This window comes from Alternaria conjuncta, assembly GCF_024043145.1.
Source record: "Alternaria conjuncta strain BMP 0040 chromosome Unknown scaffold_1, whole genome shotgun sequence".
In the NCBI taxonomy this organism is placed as follows: Eukaryota; Fungi; Ascomycota; class Dothideomycetes; order Pleosporales; family Pleosporaceae; genus Alternaria; species Alternaria conjuncta.
The window spans coordinates 2,839,636-2,857,517 of NW_026250090.1; the positions used below are offsets into that span (position 1 = coordinate 2,839,636).

The 17,882-nt window shown below is 53.7% G+C and overlaps 5 protein-coding genes across 5 annotated transcripts; 4 read left to right on the top strand and 1 right to left on the bottom strand.

The window, feature by feature from the left end:
- Positions 1-84: 84 nt before the first annotated feature.
- J4E85_000985 (uncharacterized protein) lies at positions 85-5,584 on the bottom strand (the record flags this gene model as incomplete). Its single annotated transcript, XM_051465273.1, has 3 exons — positions 85-1,389; positions 1,437-5,066; positions 5,228-5,584. 3 exons carry the CDS (start codon positions 5,582-5,584, stop codon positions 85-87), a joined length of 5,292 nt encoding a protein of 1,763 aa, XP_051331794.1.
- Positions 5,585-6,300: 716 nt separating this feature from the next.
- J4E85_000986 (uncharacterized protein) lies at positions 6,301-8,019 on the top strand (the record flags this gene model as incomplete). The annotated part of the gene is made up of 3 exons (XM_051465274.1): positions 6,301-6,636; positions 6,705-7,409; positions 7,456-8,019. 3 exons carry the CDS (start codon positions 6,301-6,303, stop codon positions 8,017-8,019), a joined length of 1,605 nt encoding a protein of 534 aa, XP_051331795.1.
- A 1,383-nt stretch (positions 8,020-9,402) lies between these two features.
- Positions 9,403-10,416, top strand: J4E85_000987 (uncharacterized protein; the record flags this gene model as incomplete). Its single annotated transcript, XM_051465275.1, has 4 exons — positions 9,403-9,451; positions 9,504-9,850; positions 9,939-10,129; positions 10,218-10,416. The coding sequence occupies 4 exons, from the start codon at positions 9,403-9,405 to the stop codon at positions 10,414-10,416; spliced, it is 786 nt and encodes a 261-aa protein (XP_051331796.1).
- Positions 10,417-13,526: 3,110 nt separating this feature from the next.
- J4E85_000988 (uncharacterized protein) lies at positions 13,527-13,924 on the top strand (the record flags this gene model as incomplete). Its single annotated transcript, XM_051465276.1, has 2 exons — positions 13,527-13,844; positions 13,907-13,924. The coding sequence occupies 2 exons, from the start codon at positions 13,527-13,529 to the stop codon at positions 13,922-13,924; spliced, it is 336 nt and encodes a 111-aa protein (XP_051331797.1).
- A 2,572-nt stretch (positions 13,925-16,496) lies between these two features.
- Positions 16,497-17,651, top strand: J4E85_000989 (uncharacterized protein; the record flags this gene model as incomplete). The annotated part of the gene is made up of 1 exon (XM_051465277.1): positions 16,497-17,651. The coding sequence occupies one exon, from the start codon at positions 16,497-16,499 to the stop codon at positions 17,649-17,651; it is 1,155 nt and encodes a 384-aa protein (XP_051331798.1).
- Positions 17,652-17,882: the final 231 nt, after the last annotated feature.

Sequence of the window (17,882 nt, forward strand, 5' to 3'; positions counted from 1 at the left end):
ACCTAACCAATGATACCAATCCCGCTCCCAAGCAACTCAGCGAAAGACGCTATTCCACCACATCCCTCACGACACACCAAGCCTCTAGCCCTGGAACAAGAACCCCCTCAGCGCATTCTCAACCTGCTGATCGTCATATCCCTGACCTTGCAGCTGTTGAACCATCTGCTGCTGCTGAGCCATGCGTTGTGCTTGCTGCATAACACCATTCGCACCACCATACACCCCTTCCATCTGTGCCTGAGGCACATGCTGGGCGTAAGAACGGGACGGATCGTTCGAAGAACCTCCAGACATAGACATAGGCGGGCCCACAGAACCAGAGCCCGAACCAGCGCCAGAACCTCCACCATTCACACTCCCGCTCATACTGCCCGGCGGCCTGTTATACGCGTTCTTAGGCGGACGACCCATACCAGAGTAAGTAGGAGGAGGAACAGGCTGGCCTTTAGCCAACGCCGCCTTCTCCCTATCCCTCTTCTTCTGCTGTACGAGTGTGCCTTTGACACCCCTCAGGTACTTCATCGCCGCATCGACGAGTTCTTTCTTTTCAGGCGAGTTCTTAAGCGCCTCGAGCATCTCGCGGACTTGGGTTTCGGATTTGATGTGGGGGCAGGTGCGAGAGTGGCCGAAGTGGGCTAGGCCGCAGAGGTTGCAGTGCTCGACGCCGGCGGCTTTGAGCTCACAGGCGCCTTGAGGGTGGTTTTTGTGACAGGCGGGGCAGATGCGGTTGCCGAAGGAGCCGTAGGTTGGCTCGAGGGGGTTGCGGATGGGAATAGTGGCACGTTCGAAGGGTTTGACTGTGACTTCGTTAGTCTTTGGGGCTTGTGGCGATGACTCTGGTGGTGGTGTAGAGAGATCGACGAAGGCGGCTGGTGGACGAGGTGATGACGCCTGGCCTGAAGAGGCGGTTGAATGAGTTGGTCCACCGCTGCTGGGACGCGTCGAGAGCTGAAGTCTCATTCGAGTACCGCCTTTCGGTGGGGAAATCTTCACCGGCTTCAATGGCGACCTGACAGCTCTCGCACCACCCTTCTTAGGCGTAGTTTGTACAGGAACAGGTGCAGTGGGGGACTTTGACGAAGGAACTTGAGACGCACCTGCGCCATTCTGCTTGTACAGCGAAGAGTTGGCGTTGTTTGTTGTACTGCGATGGCGAACATGACCCAGCTCCTTGGCGGCATCAACGTCCTCATGACCAGGCTCAGGCTCGCTTTCGTCTTCAGACTCGGCTTGGAAGTCAGTATCGCTTTCGGAACCTGTCTTGGCTTTGCGCTTCCTGCTCGGCTTCTTGATTGGTGAAGGCGGTAATGCGGATTCCTCGCGTCGATCGTCTCCTGCGGCGGATGCTGCATCGGCGTCTTTTGGATCTATCACGTAATCGACAGTCTGCACGATGTTAGTACTATTCTAATGGATGACAAGACATTGCGTACTTGTTTGGCCCGCCGTCCTCGACCCATAGCCTCCGCCTTTGCAAGTGCCTCAGCGGCAGCGGCGGCTTGTCGTTCCTTCAAGATCTTGTCCCAGACACCTGGATCTGGAGCAACTTCCTCTTCCACCGTGTCGAAGTCGTCCTGTAATGCGCCTTTCTCGTTGACCCAGATACGGGCAAAGCCAAACTGAGATTCCGCGGAGTCATCGTCACCAGTCCGTGTATTCTCGATCTGGCTACGATCGAGTAGCTTGTCAATAGAGGCGTCGTCGTACCGGATGTCGTGGTCGGCATCGTCGTCTTTGAAGAGCTCCGCCGCGCCATGCTTGAGTATCGACTCGACATCCTCGTCCTCGGGATCATCTCGGTCCAGATCCTGAACAACGACCTTGTCAAGGGCCATCTTCTTCTTACCCATTTGCATGATCTTCTCTTCTACAGACGCTCGAGTAGCCAGCTGAAGACACAGCACCTTCTTCTTCTGACCGATACGATGAGCTCGAGCAATGGCTTGAAGATCTTGATGAGGATTCCAATCAGGATCGAGTATGATGACGGTGTCAGCGGTTGCAAGATTGATGCCTACACCACCAGCGCGTGTGGAGAGAAGGAAGGCGAATAGCGGCGAGTCGGGTGCGTTAAACTGGTCGATGCGCTTCTGCTTCTCGAGCGAGCCCATGGTACCGTCTAAGCGCTGGTACGGGAGTTGCATACCGTCCAAAAAGTCTTCGATGATGTTGAGCATGTCGAGGAACTGACTGAAGATGAGCACGCGATGACCGCGTTCCTGAAGCTTCGGAAGCAAGGTCTCGAGAAGAGAGAGCTTGGCAGAGGCCTCGACGAGATTGCGATGAGAGACTGCGGCAACTTCGCTTCGCTCTTCAATCTCTCTGCTATAGACGAATGGATGGCAAAGACACTTTCGTAGCTGCATAAGAATATTGCTCAAGTTGGCACGTTCTTGCTGCTTTAGCTGCTTGTCGGAGGTGAAGAGAGCTTTGAGTAGTTCCGGACTCTTGGACAAGATAGACTTGTAGACTTGCTTCTGGAGATGGCTCATGGAGATAGGGAGAATGATCTGACCCAAAGGCGGGAGGAACGTCAGAACCTTGGCCTTGGTACGTCGCAGAATGAAGGGTCGGATCTGGTCATGAAGCTCTCGAATATTGTCCGCTGTCATCTCAGTGTACTGCTCCTCAAGCGCGGCAGCATCGATAGTGTCGTCGAGAAAGTGCAGCAAGTTGAAGAGCTCACGGGCGTTATTCTGCAGCGGCGTACCAGTCAACAAAAGACGGAACGGCGCGCGAACTGCTGTGAGAGCTGTATACAACTGGGACTTGTCGTTCTTCAAGCGCTGGCCTTCGTCAACGACGAGACCTGCCCAGCTAACACCCCTGAAGAACCTCCTGCAGTTGTCATCGGCGGCTGCGTCGTAGGAGGTTACGACGATGTGGCATCGCAAGTCTTTTGTCTTCTCGGGATACATCTCGTACTGGTAGGCCATCTCACGAGCTTTGGCGGACCCGAAGTAAGCCACCACGCGAAGAGACGGCGCCCATTGCTTGATCTCTCGTCGCCAATTGGCACACGTCGAGTTGGGGACTACAATCAGGAAGGGGAAGCAGTTGTGCTCTTGGATGAGGGTCGCCATAAAGGCAATGACTTGAATCGTCTTTCCGAGACCCATCTCGTCGGCGAGGATGGCGTTCTTCTGGTCGTACCACTTGTAGTAAAGCCAGTTAAGACCCTCCAGCTGATACTTCATCAGCTCACCACCAACAAGGTTATCAGGCTGTTTCTCTCGCTCAAGTTTGGCGAATGATGTGCTGCGAGCCTTTTCAATGCGTCCTTTGAGTGGTCCTTGCTTGGGAATCTTGACGTAGCGGCCGGCCACCCAGTCGTTGTAAGCAGTGACAAAGTCAAGCCACCTGTCACCGTCTTCTGGGGTTGGTACGCTCTCCCATACTGTATCTTCGTAGCCGAGTCCTTTGTACTTGATGAGCGCCTTGTCAACTTCCTTGATACGAGCTTTGTCAATCTCTTCACTACGGACTTCGACATAGCTCGTGTACTTGATGTCGAGGACAATATCGATACGGAGGTACTCTTCGGGGATGGCGTCTTCGGTTCGCATCTTCGGCCCGTCCTCGCGCTTAAAGAAGGCCTTGCGCTGGACTGCAGCCGTGACACCCCAAGTCCAGGCGCCGGAGTGCCATGCGGATCGGAAGTAGGACTCGTTCTCCCACTTGATCAAGTACTGCTTATCGTCTTCGCAAACGAGTTCACATGGTGTACCCGGACGGTATGTCTCAACATCCGATGGGCGCCAAGCGATGATACCGCCTACCTTCTGATCGAAAGTCTCGTCGCACTCCTTGCAGAGCCATTTTCCAGAGTACTCGCGGAAACGCTCATCTGCCATCTCCTCGTCGTCGCGATTGACGTCCATAGCGTACTGCGACATGGGTGGTAGATGATGGTAATGCCAGGCACGAGAGCACTTAGTGCAGCGGAACATGACGTTGTTGGGATCGTTGACAAGCTCAGAAGGTACGTCGACGACTGGATCATGGCCGTCGTTTTCCTCGCGCTCCTTCATCTCCTGCTGTGTGGTTTTGCGACGTCTAAAGGGTCGACAGGAAGGACCCGAGATAGCGCAATCCTGACATCTGGATAGATCGGGAGCAGTTGCGTCTTTCTTCTTGTAAAAGTTGATGCACCTCTTGCATTGTAGAACGAACTCCTCGTCTCCAATCTTGGTGACTAGATGATCGCGAGTGGAGCGGTTGCCCAAGCAGTTCTTGTGGTAAGCCAGTGAGCAGCCTTGGCAGTAGACCAGAGGCGCAACATTGGGGCCATCGAAGCAGACTTCGCAACCCCCGGCGTGTCGTGCACGAAAAGGGTCACTTCGAGGTAGGTTCGGAAACACTTCTCGGACAACTGAGACCTTCTGTGCAACCACTTTGGGGGCCGAGTCAGATCGATAGACATCGTTGATACCCGCTTCCTGCATGTTGTTTGTAGCACGTGTTGCCCGATCAGATTGTCGGACTCCCGCTCGGGGTATCTTCTCAGGCTTTGCAGCACGCAGAGGACGTCCCTTGCGTTTGCGACCTGGTAGTAGATCTGAACGGAGGATGTCCGAGGCGCTGGACTCGTCTGTGGTTCCATCTTCCGAGTCTTCGTCTTCATCCTCGTTGTCGTTGGCGTTTGTTCGAGTCGGCTGTCTTGTTGAACGTCGTGTGGGTTGTTGTACGACTTTGCGACGCCGACCCTTCCGCTTCTTGCCGGCGTCTTCGGAGTCTTCTTCACTTGTGGAGAGCGCAATGAGATCGCTGTTCTCTGAGCGACCTCTTGCTGGACGTCCTCGACGGGCTGCGCGCCTCAAGCCCTGTGAGCGGCCATTGCGACGGCCTGGCGAATCGGAGGCAAGCTCGTCTTGATCGTCGTCTTCGGAAGAAGAGATGGGGAAGTTGGAGATATCCACGAAGCCCTCGTGATCAGCCTTGCCTGCGCGATTACGAAGCCTCATGTCGTCGTCGCTACCGGTCGCGTTTGGATCGTCGTCGGGTTGGAAGGTTTGTAGTGCCTCTGGGCCACCGTTGAGTTCGAGGAGCTCTTCGAAGGTAATCTATAGACACTTAGTAAGATACTTCGAATAGATAGTTGTAGAGAAGAAGGACTCCAAGCAGAGGTGGTGCTTATATAGCGGGACCAACTGCACCCGGCGCGAGGGCTGCCTTTACCGGTAATAGTAAGGAAACTTGAGACATCGAAGATATAATCACTCACCTGTTTGACGCGGTCACCTGACAGCCTGACCTCGTAAATCATGTCGCCCTTCCTCCCAGCGAACTCGCGAAGGATCTTCTCCACCTCATCTTTAGGTTCGTAGTACTTGTACTCAGTCTTCTTGACTTTCGCTGAGGGTATCCGGACGCATACCGCCCGCCGCTTCCGAGGCGGAGTTGCAATGTGCATCGTGAAGTCTTCGTCTATGTCCTGTATTGACATTGTAGCGGGGGAATCAGACGCTTCCCTTGTAGGCGCGGGGCGGGGAGTACTCAGGGCAGCGTTTGCCTTGGGCCCTGGTGGCGGCTTCTTCTTGAATGCCGCCATAAGCGCCGCGCCATCTTCGTCGCTACTCATCTTGCGGTCTGCGATGCGTTCGTCTAGTGTGGTGCGTGATTGCGGGACGGCTCTTTGGGCAAGGGATCTATGTCGACAGCATCTGATGGGCCCGACTCGGTCGAGGGGTGCAGAAATGAATTGGGACAAGGTTCGATATCCTTGGCAGGTACAATGTACAGCTTTGAAATGCGGGATGAGTGGGGAATGGGGATGCAGTCGCGCTGCTGTACCGTGGTTTCCGTCGCGTCTCGGTGAACGATGATAGCGCCCAAACGCCAGACGCGTGACTTCGCGTCCCGCGCTTGTCATCTTAGTGCGAACGCCTGGCTTGGCAATCAGGAACTTTTTGTCGCATCTCTTTTGCGCTGGTTACGAGTCCAGTCTCGAATTCCACCACTACTGTCCGATTGACCTTGTTATGGTTTATTCTTGCCTATCTAGTAGCACGCTACTACGCCCACGCCAATTGGTCATCCCACGCACCTTCCTCCGCTACAAATCCATTACTGCCGCCATCGAGAGGGGCAGGCAGGGTGGACCAGATCGACCCTTCCGACCGCGGACACGAAACGACCGCAACGATGAAGGAGATGAACCGGTGAAGAATCGCCGTCAGACTCGCCGTGAGGCACGGTTCGAGAAATTTGGCCGTCCTCGTGAGGATCCAGAACCAAATTTCGGTGATCGCTCGACTGTAGCACCTCGCAGTAGCAGATTTGGACGTATACCCCGCGATGAAGATGCGCCGAGTCGGTCCAAGGAAGAGCGACCGAGCGGCTTTGGAAGAGATCGATCGAGTGGTTTTGGAAGAGAACGATCAAGTGATCTGGGAAGAGAACGACAAGGCGGGTTTCAACGAGAGCGACAAAGCAGCTTTGGAAGAGATGCGCGCGGAACGGGAGTCGAGCAGGGCTCGCACCGCCCCAGCGAGGCACAAAAAGAATATGAGAGACAGTATGGCGAGAGAAAACGATCTCCTCACAGGCTTGATCCAGAAGGGAGACGGAACGGGGATATACACCCACAAAGAACTTTCCGACGCTATGATGATGGCGATAGGCCCCGGCCGCGTATGACAAATGATCGCAGCGACTTACGGAAACATAGGACAAATGATCGCAACGACTCAAGGAAACAGAGACCAGAGAGAAACTGGAGGGACAACAGGGCGCCATCATACACGCCCCGCACTCGCGATGTAGCAGACGAAGGTGTCACTGAAGCACGATCCTCCCAAAGGGGCGATGACGCGGCATCATACAGTCCGCGAGCTCGGGATGAGAATGACCGTTCCTTCGAACCGCGATTCTCTCACAGACCGGATTCGAAGGGCGCCAGAAGAGAACGCCATGGCCGAGAGTCGTCTGATGCCGGCACGGAGACACAAAGGCCTTCCGTGAGGGGACCAGAGTCACTCCCTTACACGACTGCCGCTTCAGAGTTCGTATACGGGTATGGGAGCGTGGTAGCTGCGATCAAGGCGGACCGGCGTCAATTCTACAACCTATACGTACACTCACGAGGTGCAAGTAGAGAAGGCCTCATGTCTCGTATCAGGTCGCACAAACTATTCCCAATCACACAAGAAGTTGGAGATGAGTATATGCGCGCTCTGGACAAAGCAAGTAGTGGTCGACCACACAACGGGGTGATTCTCGAGGCATCGCCTCTGCCCGTCCCTCCCATTACCGAGCTGAAGACGGCTTCTCTTGAGGATGAGAGCTTCAGGGTCACACTTGATAGCCAAAGCGCTGAAGACGTGCTCGTCAACGGCAAGCAAGAACTGTACTCGTACAAGTCGGGAGGGTGGAGACACCCACTAATCCTCTACGTGGATGGAGTCGTGAGTACAACAATACCGTCCATGAGATGATAGCTAACAACTACAGGTCGACGAAGGCAACCTTGGGGCTATTGCACGCTCAGCCTATGTCCTGGGTGCGGACGCCATCATCACGCCGACCCACCATACCGCAAACTGGAGCCACATCGCGGTCAAGGCCTCGGCCGGTGCCGCTGAAGCCATTCCGCTTTTCAAGGTCGGAGACCCAACCGACTTCCTAAAAAGGAGCGCGGGTGCAGGGTGGTGCATCTACGCGAGCGACGCCATTCCGCCTGCGCCCCCAAGTCTCTCTTCAACCGAAGACGCACCCGAGCCTGGATCCAACAAAGTAGTTTACACTATTTCGCAGGGTAGGAAACGTCTTCCCGCCGACCACAGCCCAGTTGCCGAGCACCCCACAATCCTCATGATGGGTGCTGAGGGCACTGGATTGAAGACCAGTCTGGTCAACCTGGCGAGATACAAGGTCGGAATCCCCCATGGCCGCGAGGCCAACGAGGTCGGAGTCGACAGTTTGAATGTCAGCGTTGCGGCGTCGATACTCTGCTACGAGATGCTGCAGAAGCCGAGGACACAGCCTGAGCGAAACCCCGAGAACGTTGTCTTCTAGACCGTTACCCATTCGAGGAACACGTCCTCTGTACTATATGTATACTTTTAAAGCTCCATTGTAAGCTTGCAGGCTGGACATGCCAACCTTAGACTGGCAGGTGGTCCAATAGCCTCCAACGACGTGCGTCGTTATCAATTCGCTCTCTCCTCGTGCGAGGCATGCGCCGTTGCAGCACTAATCGTCCAATGACAGATGCAGGCCAATATGGTAGCTGCATGATGCTGCAGTGCGGAGTGCGTCCACTAGGTCCTTGCCGACTACCTAGCTCAGCGCCTCTTATCACCGAGGCCTCCCTAGCCCAGCAAGAATAGCTTTATAGCGACATTAATCGTGAGGCTTAAAGCGGGGAGGCAAATTTCAAATGACCATTGTTGTACTCGCGTCCAGCTGGTACCGCGATTTACCATTGCAATATCGCAGCGGCCCCACGTGTTCGCTACAGTTCGCATACCGGTGGGCTGACGCTGATCGGTGGTGTGGCTGGTGTGCGTGACCAGATCCTTATCAGTGTATGCAACTGCCAATCCATCATCCCATCCAAAAATGCCTCGTACCTGTGACACGCAAAGATTCGGAGTCGGAGGATACTGGGAAGTTCACAAGACTTGACAAAAGTTTAAGTTTCAAGGAAGTAGCAGAGCCTAGGATCATGCCATGTCCATCACGACATGATCGGCGATCGGAGCATGGCGCAAAGCTCAACATGGGATTTGACACCGCTTTTCCGAAATGCGATGCAGTGTTTGCGCCATCCCAAGCGATGAATCCTTCGCGCTCGCTTGGTGAAGGGGACATGTCGTATAACGTATATACGTGAAATAAGAACGTGAACACTGTGACACTGGCTATACCCACAACGCGCTATGCGCTATCAGTAGGTGGTGTCGAGAGAAAAGTCCTAGCGGTGAAGTGAAGCTAGGGGCGCGTGGGGAAAGGCGTCCAAGCGCCCCTGTCGTCATGGAGCACACGCCTCGCCATACCACGATCCTCCCCCTCCTAGCGCGATTCCAGACGGGAGAGCAGCGTTTTTCACACCCACCCATCAGCCAACTCGCACCCATATCATGGTGTCGCTCTGACCCCGTGTAGCCCCGGCTGAATCCGTCCTCCCCGCACCTGCGCCTGCCCTCAGTCACCTGGCGACTGTTTATCTATTCGCTCCGTCGCGCCTGCCAACCCACCCTTTGTACTCAACCGCCGCCTAGAGTTAGAGCCTCTCCGTCCTGCACGCACGCTGCAACTGCACGCCTCACACCTAATCGCGCATCCCGCCGTATCATAAACCCCGCAACTCCTCCCTCTGCGCCACCGTCTCGATTCGACAAGAGTCTCGAGGCGAAACTTCTCACCACCCGCTGAGACAGTAATTACACATCCACCATGACGCGAAGAATTGTGTATGGCGTGGGGCTCATCCTCACACTGGCCTGTAAGAGACGATGATAATGCCGCTACAAAGGAAGATGAGACTGACTGCGCAGGCACCATCATGACCATCGCCAGTATCTCGATGCCGCGATGGGTCAGCTACAGCCCCGACGGCAAGCGCGAATACTCGTACGGCCTCCACAGTCGCTGCTCCGCCGTCACGGGCACCTGTGTTCCCTTCCCCAAGATGAGCGACTGCACAAAGGACCCGTCCTTCTGCAACATGTGGCGGACAGTCGGTTTCCTGACCTCGTTCGGCGTCGTCGTCGAGCTCTGCGCCATCGTCTCCTTCATCGTCATCATCTCCGGCGGAGTCCAGCGTCGGGCCGCAGGCTGGCAGGTCGCCGTTGGCGTCCTTTCCTTCAGTGCCATCGTCCAGTGCGCCGGCATGGCCATAGTGGTACGTGTCTTCCCCCGCGTTTTCCCTGCTTCCTGCAGGGTCCCATGCCCATCGCAGAAGCAAAGCATGCTAACAGTCACACGCCCAGGCCTTCCTCTTCGACCACGACGAGCGCTTCTGGTCCGGCTGGCACCTCGACCTCTCGTGGACCCTCTGCACCGCCAGCTGGACCATCCTCTTCCTCACCTCCGTCGCCATCGCCGTATCCGCCTTCTACCTCCCCGTCGAGGGCGACTACGAGCTCATCCCAGAAGAATACTACGGTCCGCCAGACGATCGGTAAGGGCACACCAACATCTACATCCACATCGCACATTGCGTATCTCGCTGTTGTGCAAAAAGGAATCGTTTTAATTTGGGTGTGTAGGCTTCTTTCGCGCATCTCGGCTTGGGACAACGGCTTCAAAGGCCCCGACTCGGGCATGCAGTATAGTTACCAGCGCGATCAGGATTCCATGAGCGATGTTGTTAGTATTGCGGCGAGTAGCATTGCGCCGAGTGATCGTATGAGGAGAGGGAGCAGTATTGCGCCTAGTAATCGGAGGGAGAGTGATGCGAGGAGATAGGTGTAAAATGAATGGAAACGGCGCGGTATGATCATAAACGACGATATCGTGGGCATATGCATAATGTGGAAGGGGAGTCGGAGGCACATCTTTATCACTTTGGGCGACAGTTTGTCTGGTCTGTGTTGCGCTTTTTTGCGAGCTTTGTCTTGTTTTGTTTGAGTATTTGCTTTTTCTTTGGTCTACGATACCCTACTGCCATCCACCGGTGGTTGGGCATATATCTTCTCAGCTAGTCTGGATATCAAAATGTTAGAATCTGAAATGAATGGCGACTAGTGCTCATCTCATGGATGCGGTGGTTGGCTCTAAGTGTGATCTCATCTTGTGAGACTCTTGGCACGTACAATCTGGTGCCGACCGGTTGATATTGGTGACCCGAAATGTCTCATGAAATACCTGGGTATGATTATCCCTGGTGCCGGGTGTTTTAGAGGCGGTTGAAAAACAACGATGTAGATCGGGAGCGTTCGCTGTCGTTCTAGTACGTTCCCTCTGTCGCTGGAGCTCGAATGCTTGAAGATCGAAGTCTCATGGTAAGAGGAGGGCCAAGCGGGGGCCTTGAAGATGAACGCTCAACTTTAACACAATCTATCAATCTGAATCCAGGTTCTGGCACTTTGTACAGCGAGACATCAAACTTCTTCTCGCCGGATCCACGAAGAAGAGCGTAAAGACGGGGAGCATCGTTTGCCTATAAGCTTTCAGAAATGAACACTTCGCACCAGGGTCGTAACACTTACAGAAACAGAATTTTCTAGACAACGGAGATTGGCTTGTTGCATCGGTACCTCTGTGGCCCACCGAGCGCTTTGAAGTAACCAGTCGAGAAGATACTTTTCCAGGAAGACATGTACTGGTCCATTATCGACAGGTCTGATTTTGCTTCGCTCGAGGTGGCGAGTCCAGTAGACACATGCATAATTCAGCTCCATAGTGACTGAACACGAAGCCTGGTCGAAGGGGATCGTTGATCTGAGCCTTGCATAGATTCCATCACCTTGCTCGAAAGAGCGTGTCATTACCCTGATACAATGCGTTGCTAAGAAAGCATTTGCTTGTGCTTCGTCCACCCAAAAATTGAGATCTTTGCATCGATTGTTGTTGAATACAAAATCACGCATCGAAGGATGGTGAAGGCGTAGTGGCTGGTTTACATCTTGTGGTAGGTCGAGAATAGCATGCAAATCCTGGAAAATCGACCCAATGCCTTCTTTCGCAACATCCAGTAGTTCACCTAACGCTCGCGTAGTAAGAGGTGCTTGTAGCACGGCCAGTGTTCCAAGAGTAAGCCGCACCATCTTGCAATGATCCTCTGTCTCTTCAGCTGTATAGTTTGGAGAGATCGAACTCTGCAGGACGGTAAGGTAGATGCTGTCGAGATGTTTCTCGGGTTCGACTGGAGTATCGCCATCCTGTTCTATGATCGAATTCAATCTTTGCGCTGCAAATCTTCGTCCGCTGTCGATGAATCGATACGCTGTTGCCGCCCAGATGAAAAGACCACTGGCTCTGTTCACCATTTTCGTGACGATTGCGGGACCGTGCCAGCCATCAGGTAGGTCTTGTTGTTGACCAATAGTCGCTAGACCCCGTTCCAGAAAGAGCTTTATGTCAGCGTTGACGATTCTAGCTGGTATGTTGTGCAGCACGAAGCTTCGATGCAATGTGTCTGGCATACGGCGAAAACGATTTCGAATTGCTGCTTCGGGCCTACTTGTCACGAAGATGTGAAGTTTTGGTTCGCTCAGTACCTGTGCTTCGGCCAACAGCTCGATGACAGTTTGAATGGTACTGTCATCATCGCACTCGTCTAGCGCATCGATGACGAAGACAAGAGAAGTGCTACCATCTGAATTTCTCAGTCCAGATAATGGCCGGAGGACAAGCTGTTGCCACTGGTCGCGCAATGAGAGATTTGATATATCGTTGAATCTTTCGACCACCTCACGGATGTGTTCGCGTGTTGCGGGTACACGGCCTGCAAGCTGAGCAGCGATGGTCGTCACGAACTTGCCTGCATGCCCGACGTCGCCACCACCTTTGGCGAAAAAGAAACTGGCCCCTAAATTTCCTAGATCGTGGTGCCTTCGAGCAACGGTACGCGCGATTGTCGACTTTCCAGTTCCTGCTAGGCCGTTTAACCAGTACACACATGGCTCATCTTGCCCGTCGGTCCAACGATATATCTGGTCCAGGATGTCCTCTCGTGTATGGGGAAGACAAGTAGGTTCGTGTTGCTTGGTATACGCATTGAAAGGCGCCTCAGTAGCCTGTGGTAATCTTCTGATCGGGTCGTCTTGATTCAGACTACAGTTCCGTCAGCTACCGCAGATGATGCTGTTGATACAAGATAGTGTCGCATACTTCACATTGGTATTCCCATGGTTGTTGTACACCCCTGCTTGAATGGCGATATTCGCAGCCTCGTTGTTGAAGCTGACAGGCTGTGCAGTCGAGCGCATATCCATGGGGATTGAGCAGCATGGAAAAACGAAGGCAGAAAGTAAGAGATGGAGCCTGGCAGTGCCACCAAATGCAGGGAGGTAATTACGGCTAGAGACATGTTGTGCGCTCTTGCGAGGCAGACTCCCGAGGTCACCTGAGCATGCAGCGGTTCAGCCACGCCCGTGAGCATCGACGAAACCCGAGTCTCTCCACGTTTATATGATGCATCAAACCCTCCGCTCCCAGATAGCATTTCTTGTCTCATTGCTAGCATCTTTTTACAGCCTTCAAGCATGGAAGGAGCTGGTCTTGCCATCGGCATCGTTGCCCTTGCTACCACTTTCAACAACGCTGTCGATTGCTTCGAATACGTCCGGCTTGGTCGCGCTTTTGGGACCAATTTTCAAACCAGTCTGCTAAGGCTAGAGAATGAGAGATTGCGAGTTTCGCGTTGGGGCGAGTCTGTTGGATTGAGTGGCGATTTCAGCAATGCCCACAGCGTGAGGCTAGCGACAGGACCGCCAAATGAAGTGGCAACAGCGACCAGAGTGCTGACACAGGTAGTGGGCCTCTTCGCGGACGCGGAGGATATATCCAACAAATATAAAAGTCATACAGGAGGAGCTGATTGGAATGATGAAGTTCTGGACCCAGCCACAGACATGGAGGCTGTGGGCCAGTCGCTGCATGCGAAGATGCGAACCTTATCTTCGAAGCGCCAAAACACAACACCTATACGACAGAGAGTACAATGGACGTTGTATGAAGAGAGACAATTGAAGGAGTTGATCAAAGATATCGCAGAGCTTGTCAACGATCTCGTCAAACTGTATCCTGTAGCGCTCGAAGAGCAGCGTAGGCTCTGCAAAATGGAGGTGTCTGAGATCAAATCCAGGGATGCTCTTCTTGCCCTAAAGGACATCGCAGCATTTCAGGATAAGGAACTCGAAAAAGCCATCGTCGAAGCCTTGCAGGCAGAGGTTAGTAGCTTTGTGTTCCGGCGGACACTGGGCCAACGCTGACATCCTCGACAGGATCACAGGAACGCGACGTTCAATAATTATAATTCTAAAATCGGTCAGCAAGTGGGTTGGACACAAGTCTCTGGTAGTCAGGTGTTCAATGTGTCGTAGAGAGTTTTACATTACTCGTTGAGATCGTCGAACATCGCTCGTTTGTTCGAATCTTTGGGTGGAGATGTAGTAACCGAATATTTTGTCGACTGGCGTCTAGCGGTTTTGCTTGATACTTGAATAGATTGTGAGTGACCATCTTTCATGATGCTGGGTTCTAGATTGAACGAGGTGCAGGATGTGGATTATCGGAAAGCGATAGCCCCATGTCGCCATCTATCCACTTCATCTCTTCAGGTTTAAGTGGCTCGAAGACCTCCGAAGTAATTGTAGGCTCTTTCTCTTCTGGCAAGTTGGTAGGACTGCATTTGGCCTCCTCGCACGTAACATCGTGGGGCGAGGGATGAACAAGCATTCTGTTGGTCGTGCTTGCGTCTGTCGATACGCGAGACTCATAACTGCCGAGGCAGACTCGAGGGGAAGGTGCGACGTCGACGCAAACCGTTGGCCTGGATGTTTTCCAGCATTTCAATGATGCAGCTGCAATTGCGAAACTCATGGCGGAGCGACTGGCCGTGGGCATCACTCAGGGCGCGTTTTGCTGAGGCCGACGACGACAGGTACACAGCCTCCACTGATCTCACACGATTCCACGAATGACCGTAAAATCGCGCTCGCCGCCAGGCTGACGAGTTGGGTTGCATGTTGCGATCAAGCTGAAACACGTGCTGTGTTTGAGTACCTAGTCTGCATCCTGTACTTCGCCCGGAAGGATTTGGGGTTGCTTCGCCTCCTTATCTTCCTAGGCCTGCAGCTTTGTATTGACTACATCACACAGCTCCGCGGACCCGGCGATATACCACGTCACACGCATGCATCTGCGTCTCATTGGCTGCAGTCAAATGTAAGTGGAAGGCGAACGATCTGATACCGCTGTGATGAGCGATGGGGCTATCACCACGTCTTAACGGACGGGCTCACAATAGGGGAAGAACACGTTTGATGTTTGACTTTGGGGCGTCCAAGAACACCAGGGAATTCCGCCCCTCCATCTAGATGCGACGAACACGGCGATTGAGCTCCATTGAGGTACAATGTTTGCTTCTGCCGCGTTGCATCCTATGCAAAGTCTTACCCCGTTACGAGAAACCCGGTACAGGTACCCGCGATAGCCCTCGAATGACCTCGACTGAAGAGCTCAAGACCATCAGGAAGTAGCGTTATGCGGAAACCGTTCAGATTGAGGGATTGTTCGACGTGTGCATCATAAACGCACTCTTCCCAAAGGCTTGGAAAGCTTCTGCATACCGCGTAAACGCCGGTCAGGCGTACCTCTACAACGTGTAGCTTGCGTAACCGACGTGGCTGCGCCGTCCATCAGCGGCCAAGGCGAGATCATACACCGTTCTTGTGAGGCATGGCAGGAGATGAAACGATACCCAGATATCTGTACAACCATACACCCGCCGTGATATGGCGTTGACGAGGTGCGCTGCCGTCATGGTGCGCCTAGTATATCCCTACACTAGAACCCCCAACGGTACTCCACCGATTATTCAGCAATCTTACCAGCGGATTAGAAGATTGACAAGGTTCAATACCGCAGCACGGCGCGACACAGGCGAAATCTGGCCGAAATCACAGTCTTGGGTACTCTGGCTGCAACGGCCCTACAGTACACCGACGATCCCGTCAGACTTTTCAGGAAAGAAATGCGTATAATCTTATTAGACCTTGCTCCTTCTAGGCATGCACATGCCTGTGCTTCTACCAGATTAGTCTGCTCGTGTACCTGTACTATGGTTCCGTCGGTGCCGGATAGTTCCAAGGTTTGATCGAAACATTCCGAAGAACGATCGGACTGCGCATGAGAAGTTTTCTGTTACTGCGACAGCATGTCTTTCTGTAAGTTTCCAGACCGTAAGCTTTGCGTTTTTAATTTGGCGTCGTTAGGCGCCCCGAAATAGCGGATTGTACCTAAGTAGGCGTGGCGCGAGTGGTGCTAGCCCGGCTATTCTGGGCAAACGAGCGAAAGATCAAACGCGATACGAGCCTCGCATCAATTTCTTCATTTTCGGACGGTTATTCAAGGCCTCCAAGGGCGCATCCAAGGAGGAAACATTTGCGCATTGCACCGAGTCTATTCTGCTTGTGCAGTCTTGGTTAGGTCAGCGTTCGGCCCGTTATGTTCACGATACTCGACGGGCAAGTCCCCAGACGTACAGGGCTGAGCTGGTATTACTGCGCCGACAAGGGGGCGGGGGCGATCATCTCCGCTGCATGCTCAGCAGCTAATCAAACTATCGCATTCTCGCCAAGCTTTGCTTGTCAAGTCTGTCAGCGTTCGCAAGGGTCTGGACAGCGCAAGATATGCCGGGGTGTCCGCGACTCATGGTAGGCTGCCTACCTTTCGACGGGTTTGCCCCCTCGCATAATATGCTGTCCAACCGGATGCGGCTGGGCTTACGGGACCGGCGTGGAAAGGGATGAGGTTGAAATACGGCGGGCGTCGCTGCCTGCCGGTAAGCTGGAATTCAGTCGTTCTTTTGCTCCAGCACCATGGCGTCCATGTCTGGGTCGAAGCCCAACTGGATGAAGCCTTCCGGCTCTTGGAATATCTTTGCCAGCCCTCGATGGATCCGGATTGCGCTGGGGACGTTTGTGATCGTGTCGACATTTGTCTTTCTCGCCGTGGAAACGCGCGCGTTCGATCACATTTCTATTCCGGAGTTCAAAAGTCACAAAAGCGACAGTGCCGCCAAATCAGAAGAAAAGAAGGAGCCGATACCGCAACCACCGCCCTATGTTAACGCCAACATCACTCTCGACAGAGAGGAGAGACTAGCATACGTCACATTTCTCTCCGGAACCGTTGATGCGGGCGATGATCTCGAGGAGGACAAGTACTTCCAAGCTATCCGTATTCTCGTCTGGCAGCTCGTACACAAAGAGGAGACTCGCACGAAGCACGATGTCGTCGTCATGGTCACACCCAGCGTCTCTCAGGCCCGGCGCGACCGCCTAGCGAAGGACGGTGCCATCGTCCACGCCGTCGAATTCCTGCACACCGAGAACGACAGCTGGGTCCACGCCGAGCTGCACCGATGGGACGACGTTATGACGAAGCTACGCGTCTGGGAAATGACACAGTACGACCGCATCCTGGTGATGGACGGCGACTCGATGCTGCTCAAGAACCTCGACGGCGTTTTCGACGACCCAGGCGCCCAGCTCCTTGCCACCAAGCCCACGAACGAAACGAACCTACCCTCCACCTACCTCCTCGCATCCAACTCCGAAGTATGGGACTCGACCCATTCCTTCCCACCCGGTCACGGCACCGGCCTGAAGAAGGCCGGCAAGATGAACGCAGGCTTCTTCATCCTCGCACCCTCGCTCGACGCGTTCAACTACTACAAAGAGCTCCTCAACACACCCAACTCCTTCGATCCCCGATACCCCGAACAAAACCTCATGAACTTCGCACATCGTTGGGACGGGCCGATGCCGTGGCGGGAGATCGCATACACTTGGAACATCCGTTGTCCGAACGACGTGGATATCGCCAAGGGCCTGGTCAGCGTCCACGAAAAGTGGTGGAAACAACCGTACATTTATGAGAATGCCAAGACGAAGCAATGGCTGTTGACGAGGCGGTGGGAAATGAAGGGCTGGTACGATGCTTTTGAGGGAGCGAACTTGACGCGTGTATGAGGACTTGCGATAGCATAGAAGCGAGGCGCTTTGGAGTTAGTTGTTTGGTGCGATAATACCCAATACCATATCATGTTCATTTCAAGATCACATCATACATTTCTTGGCCCATGATGCATAGCTTAGAGTGATGTTCAGTTTACGGCGTAGATGCGGTGAGGGGGTGAGTTAATGACAAATTTTGAAATATATCACATCATGCGCTGTAAAGACGCGCTGTAAAGACATGTT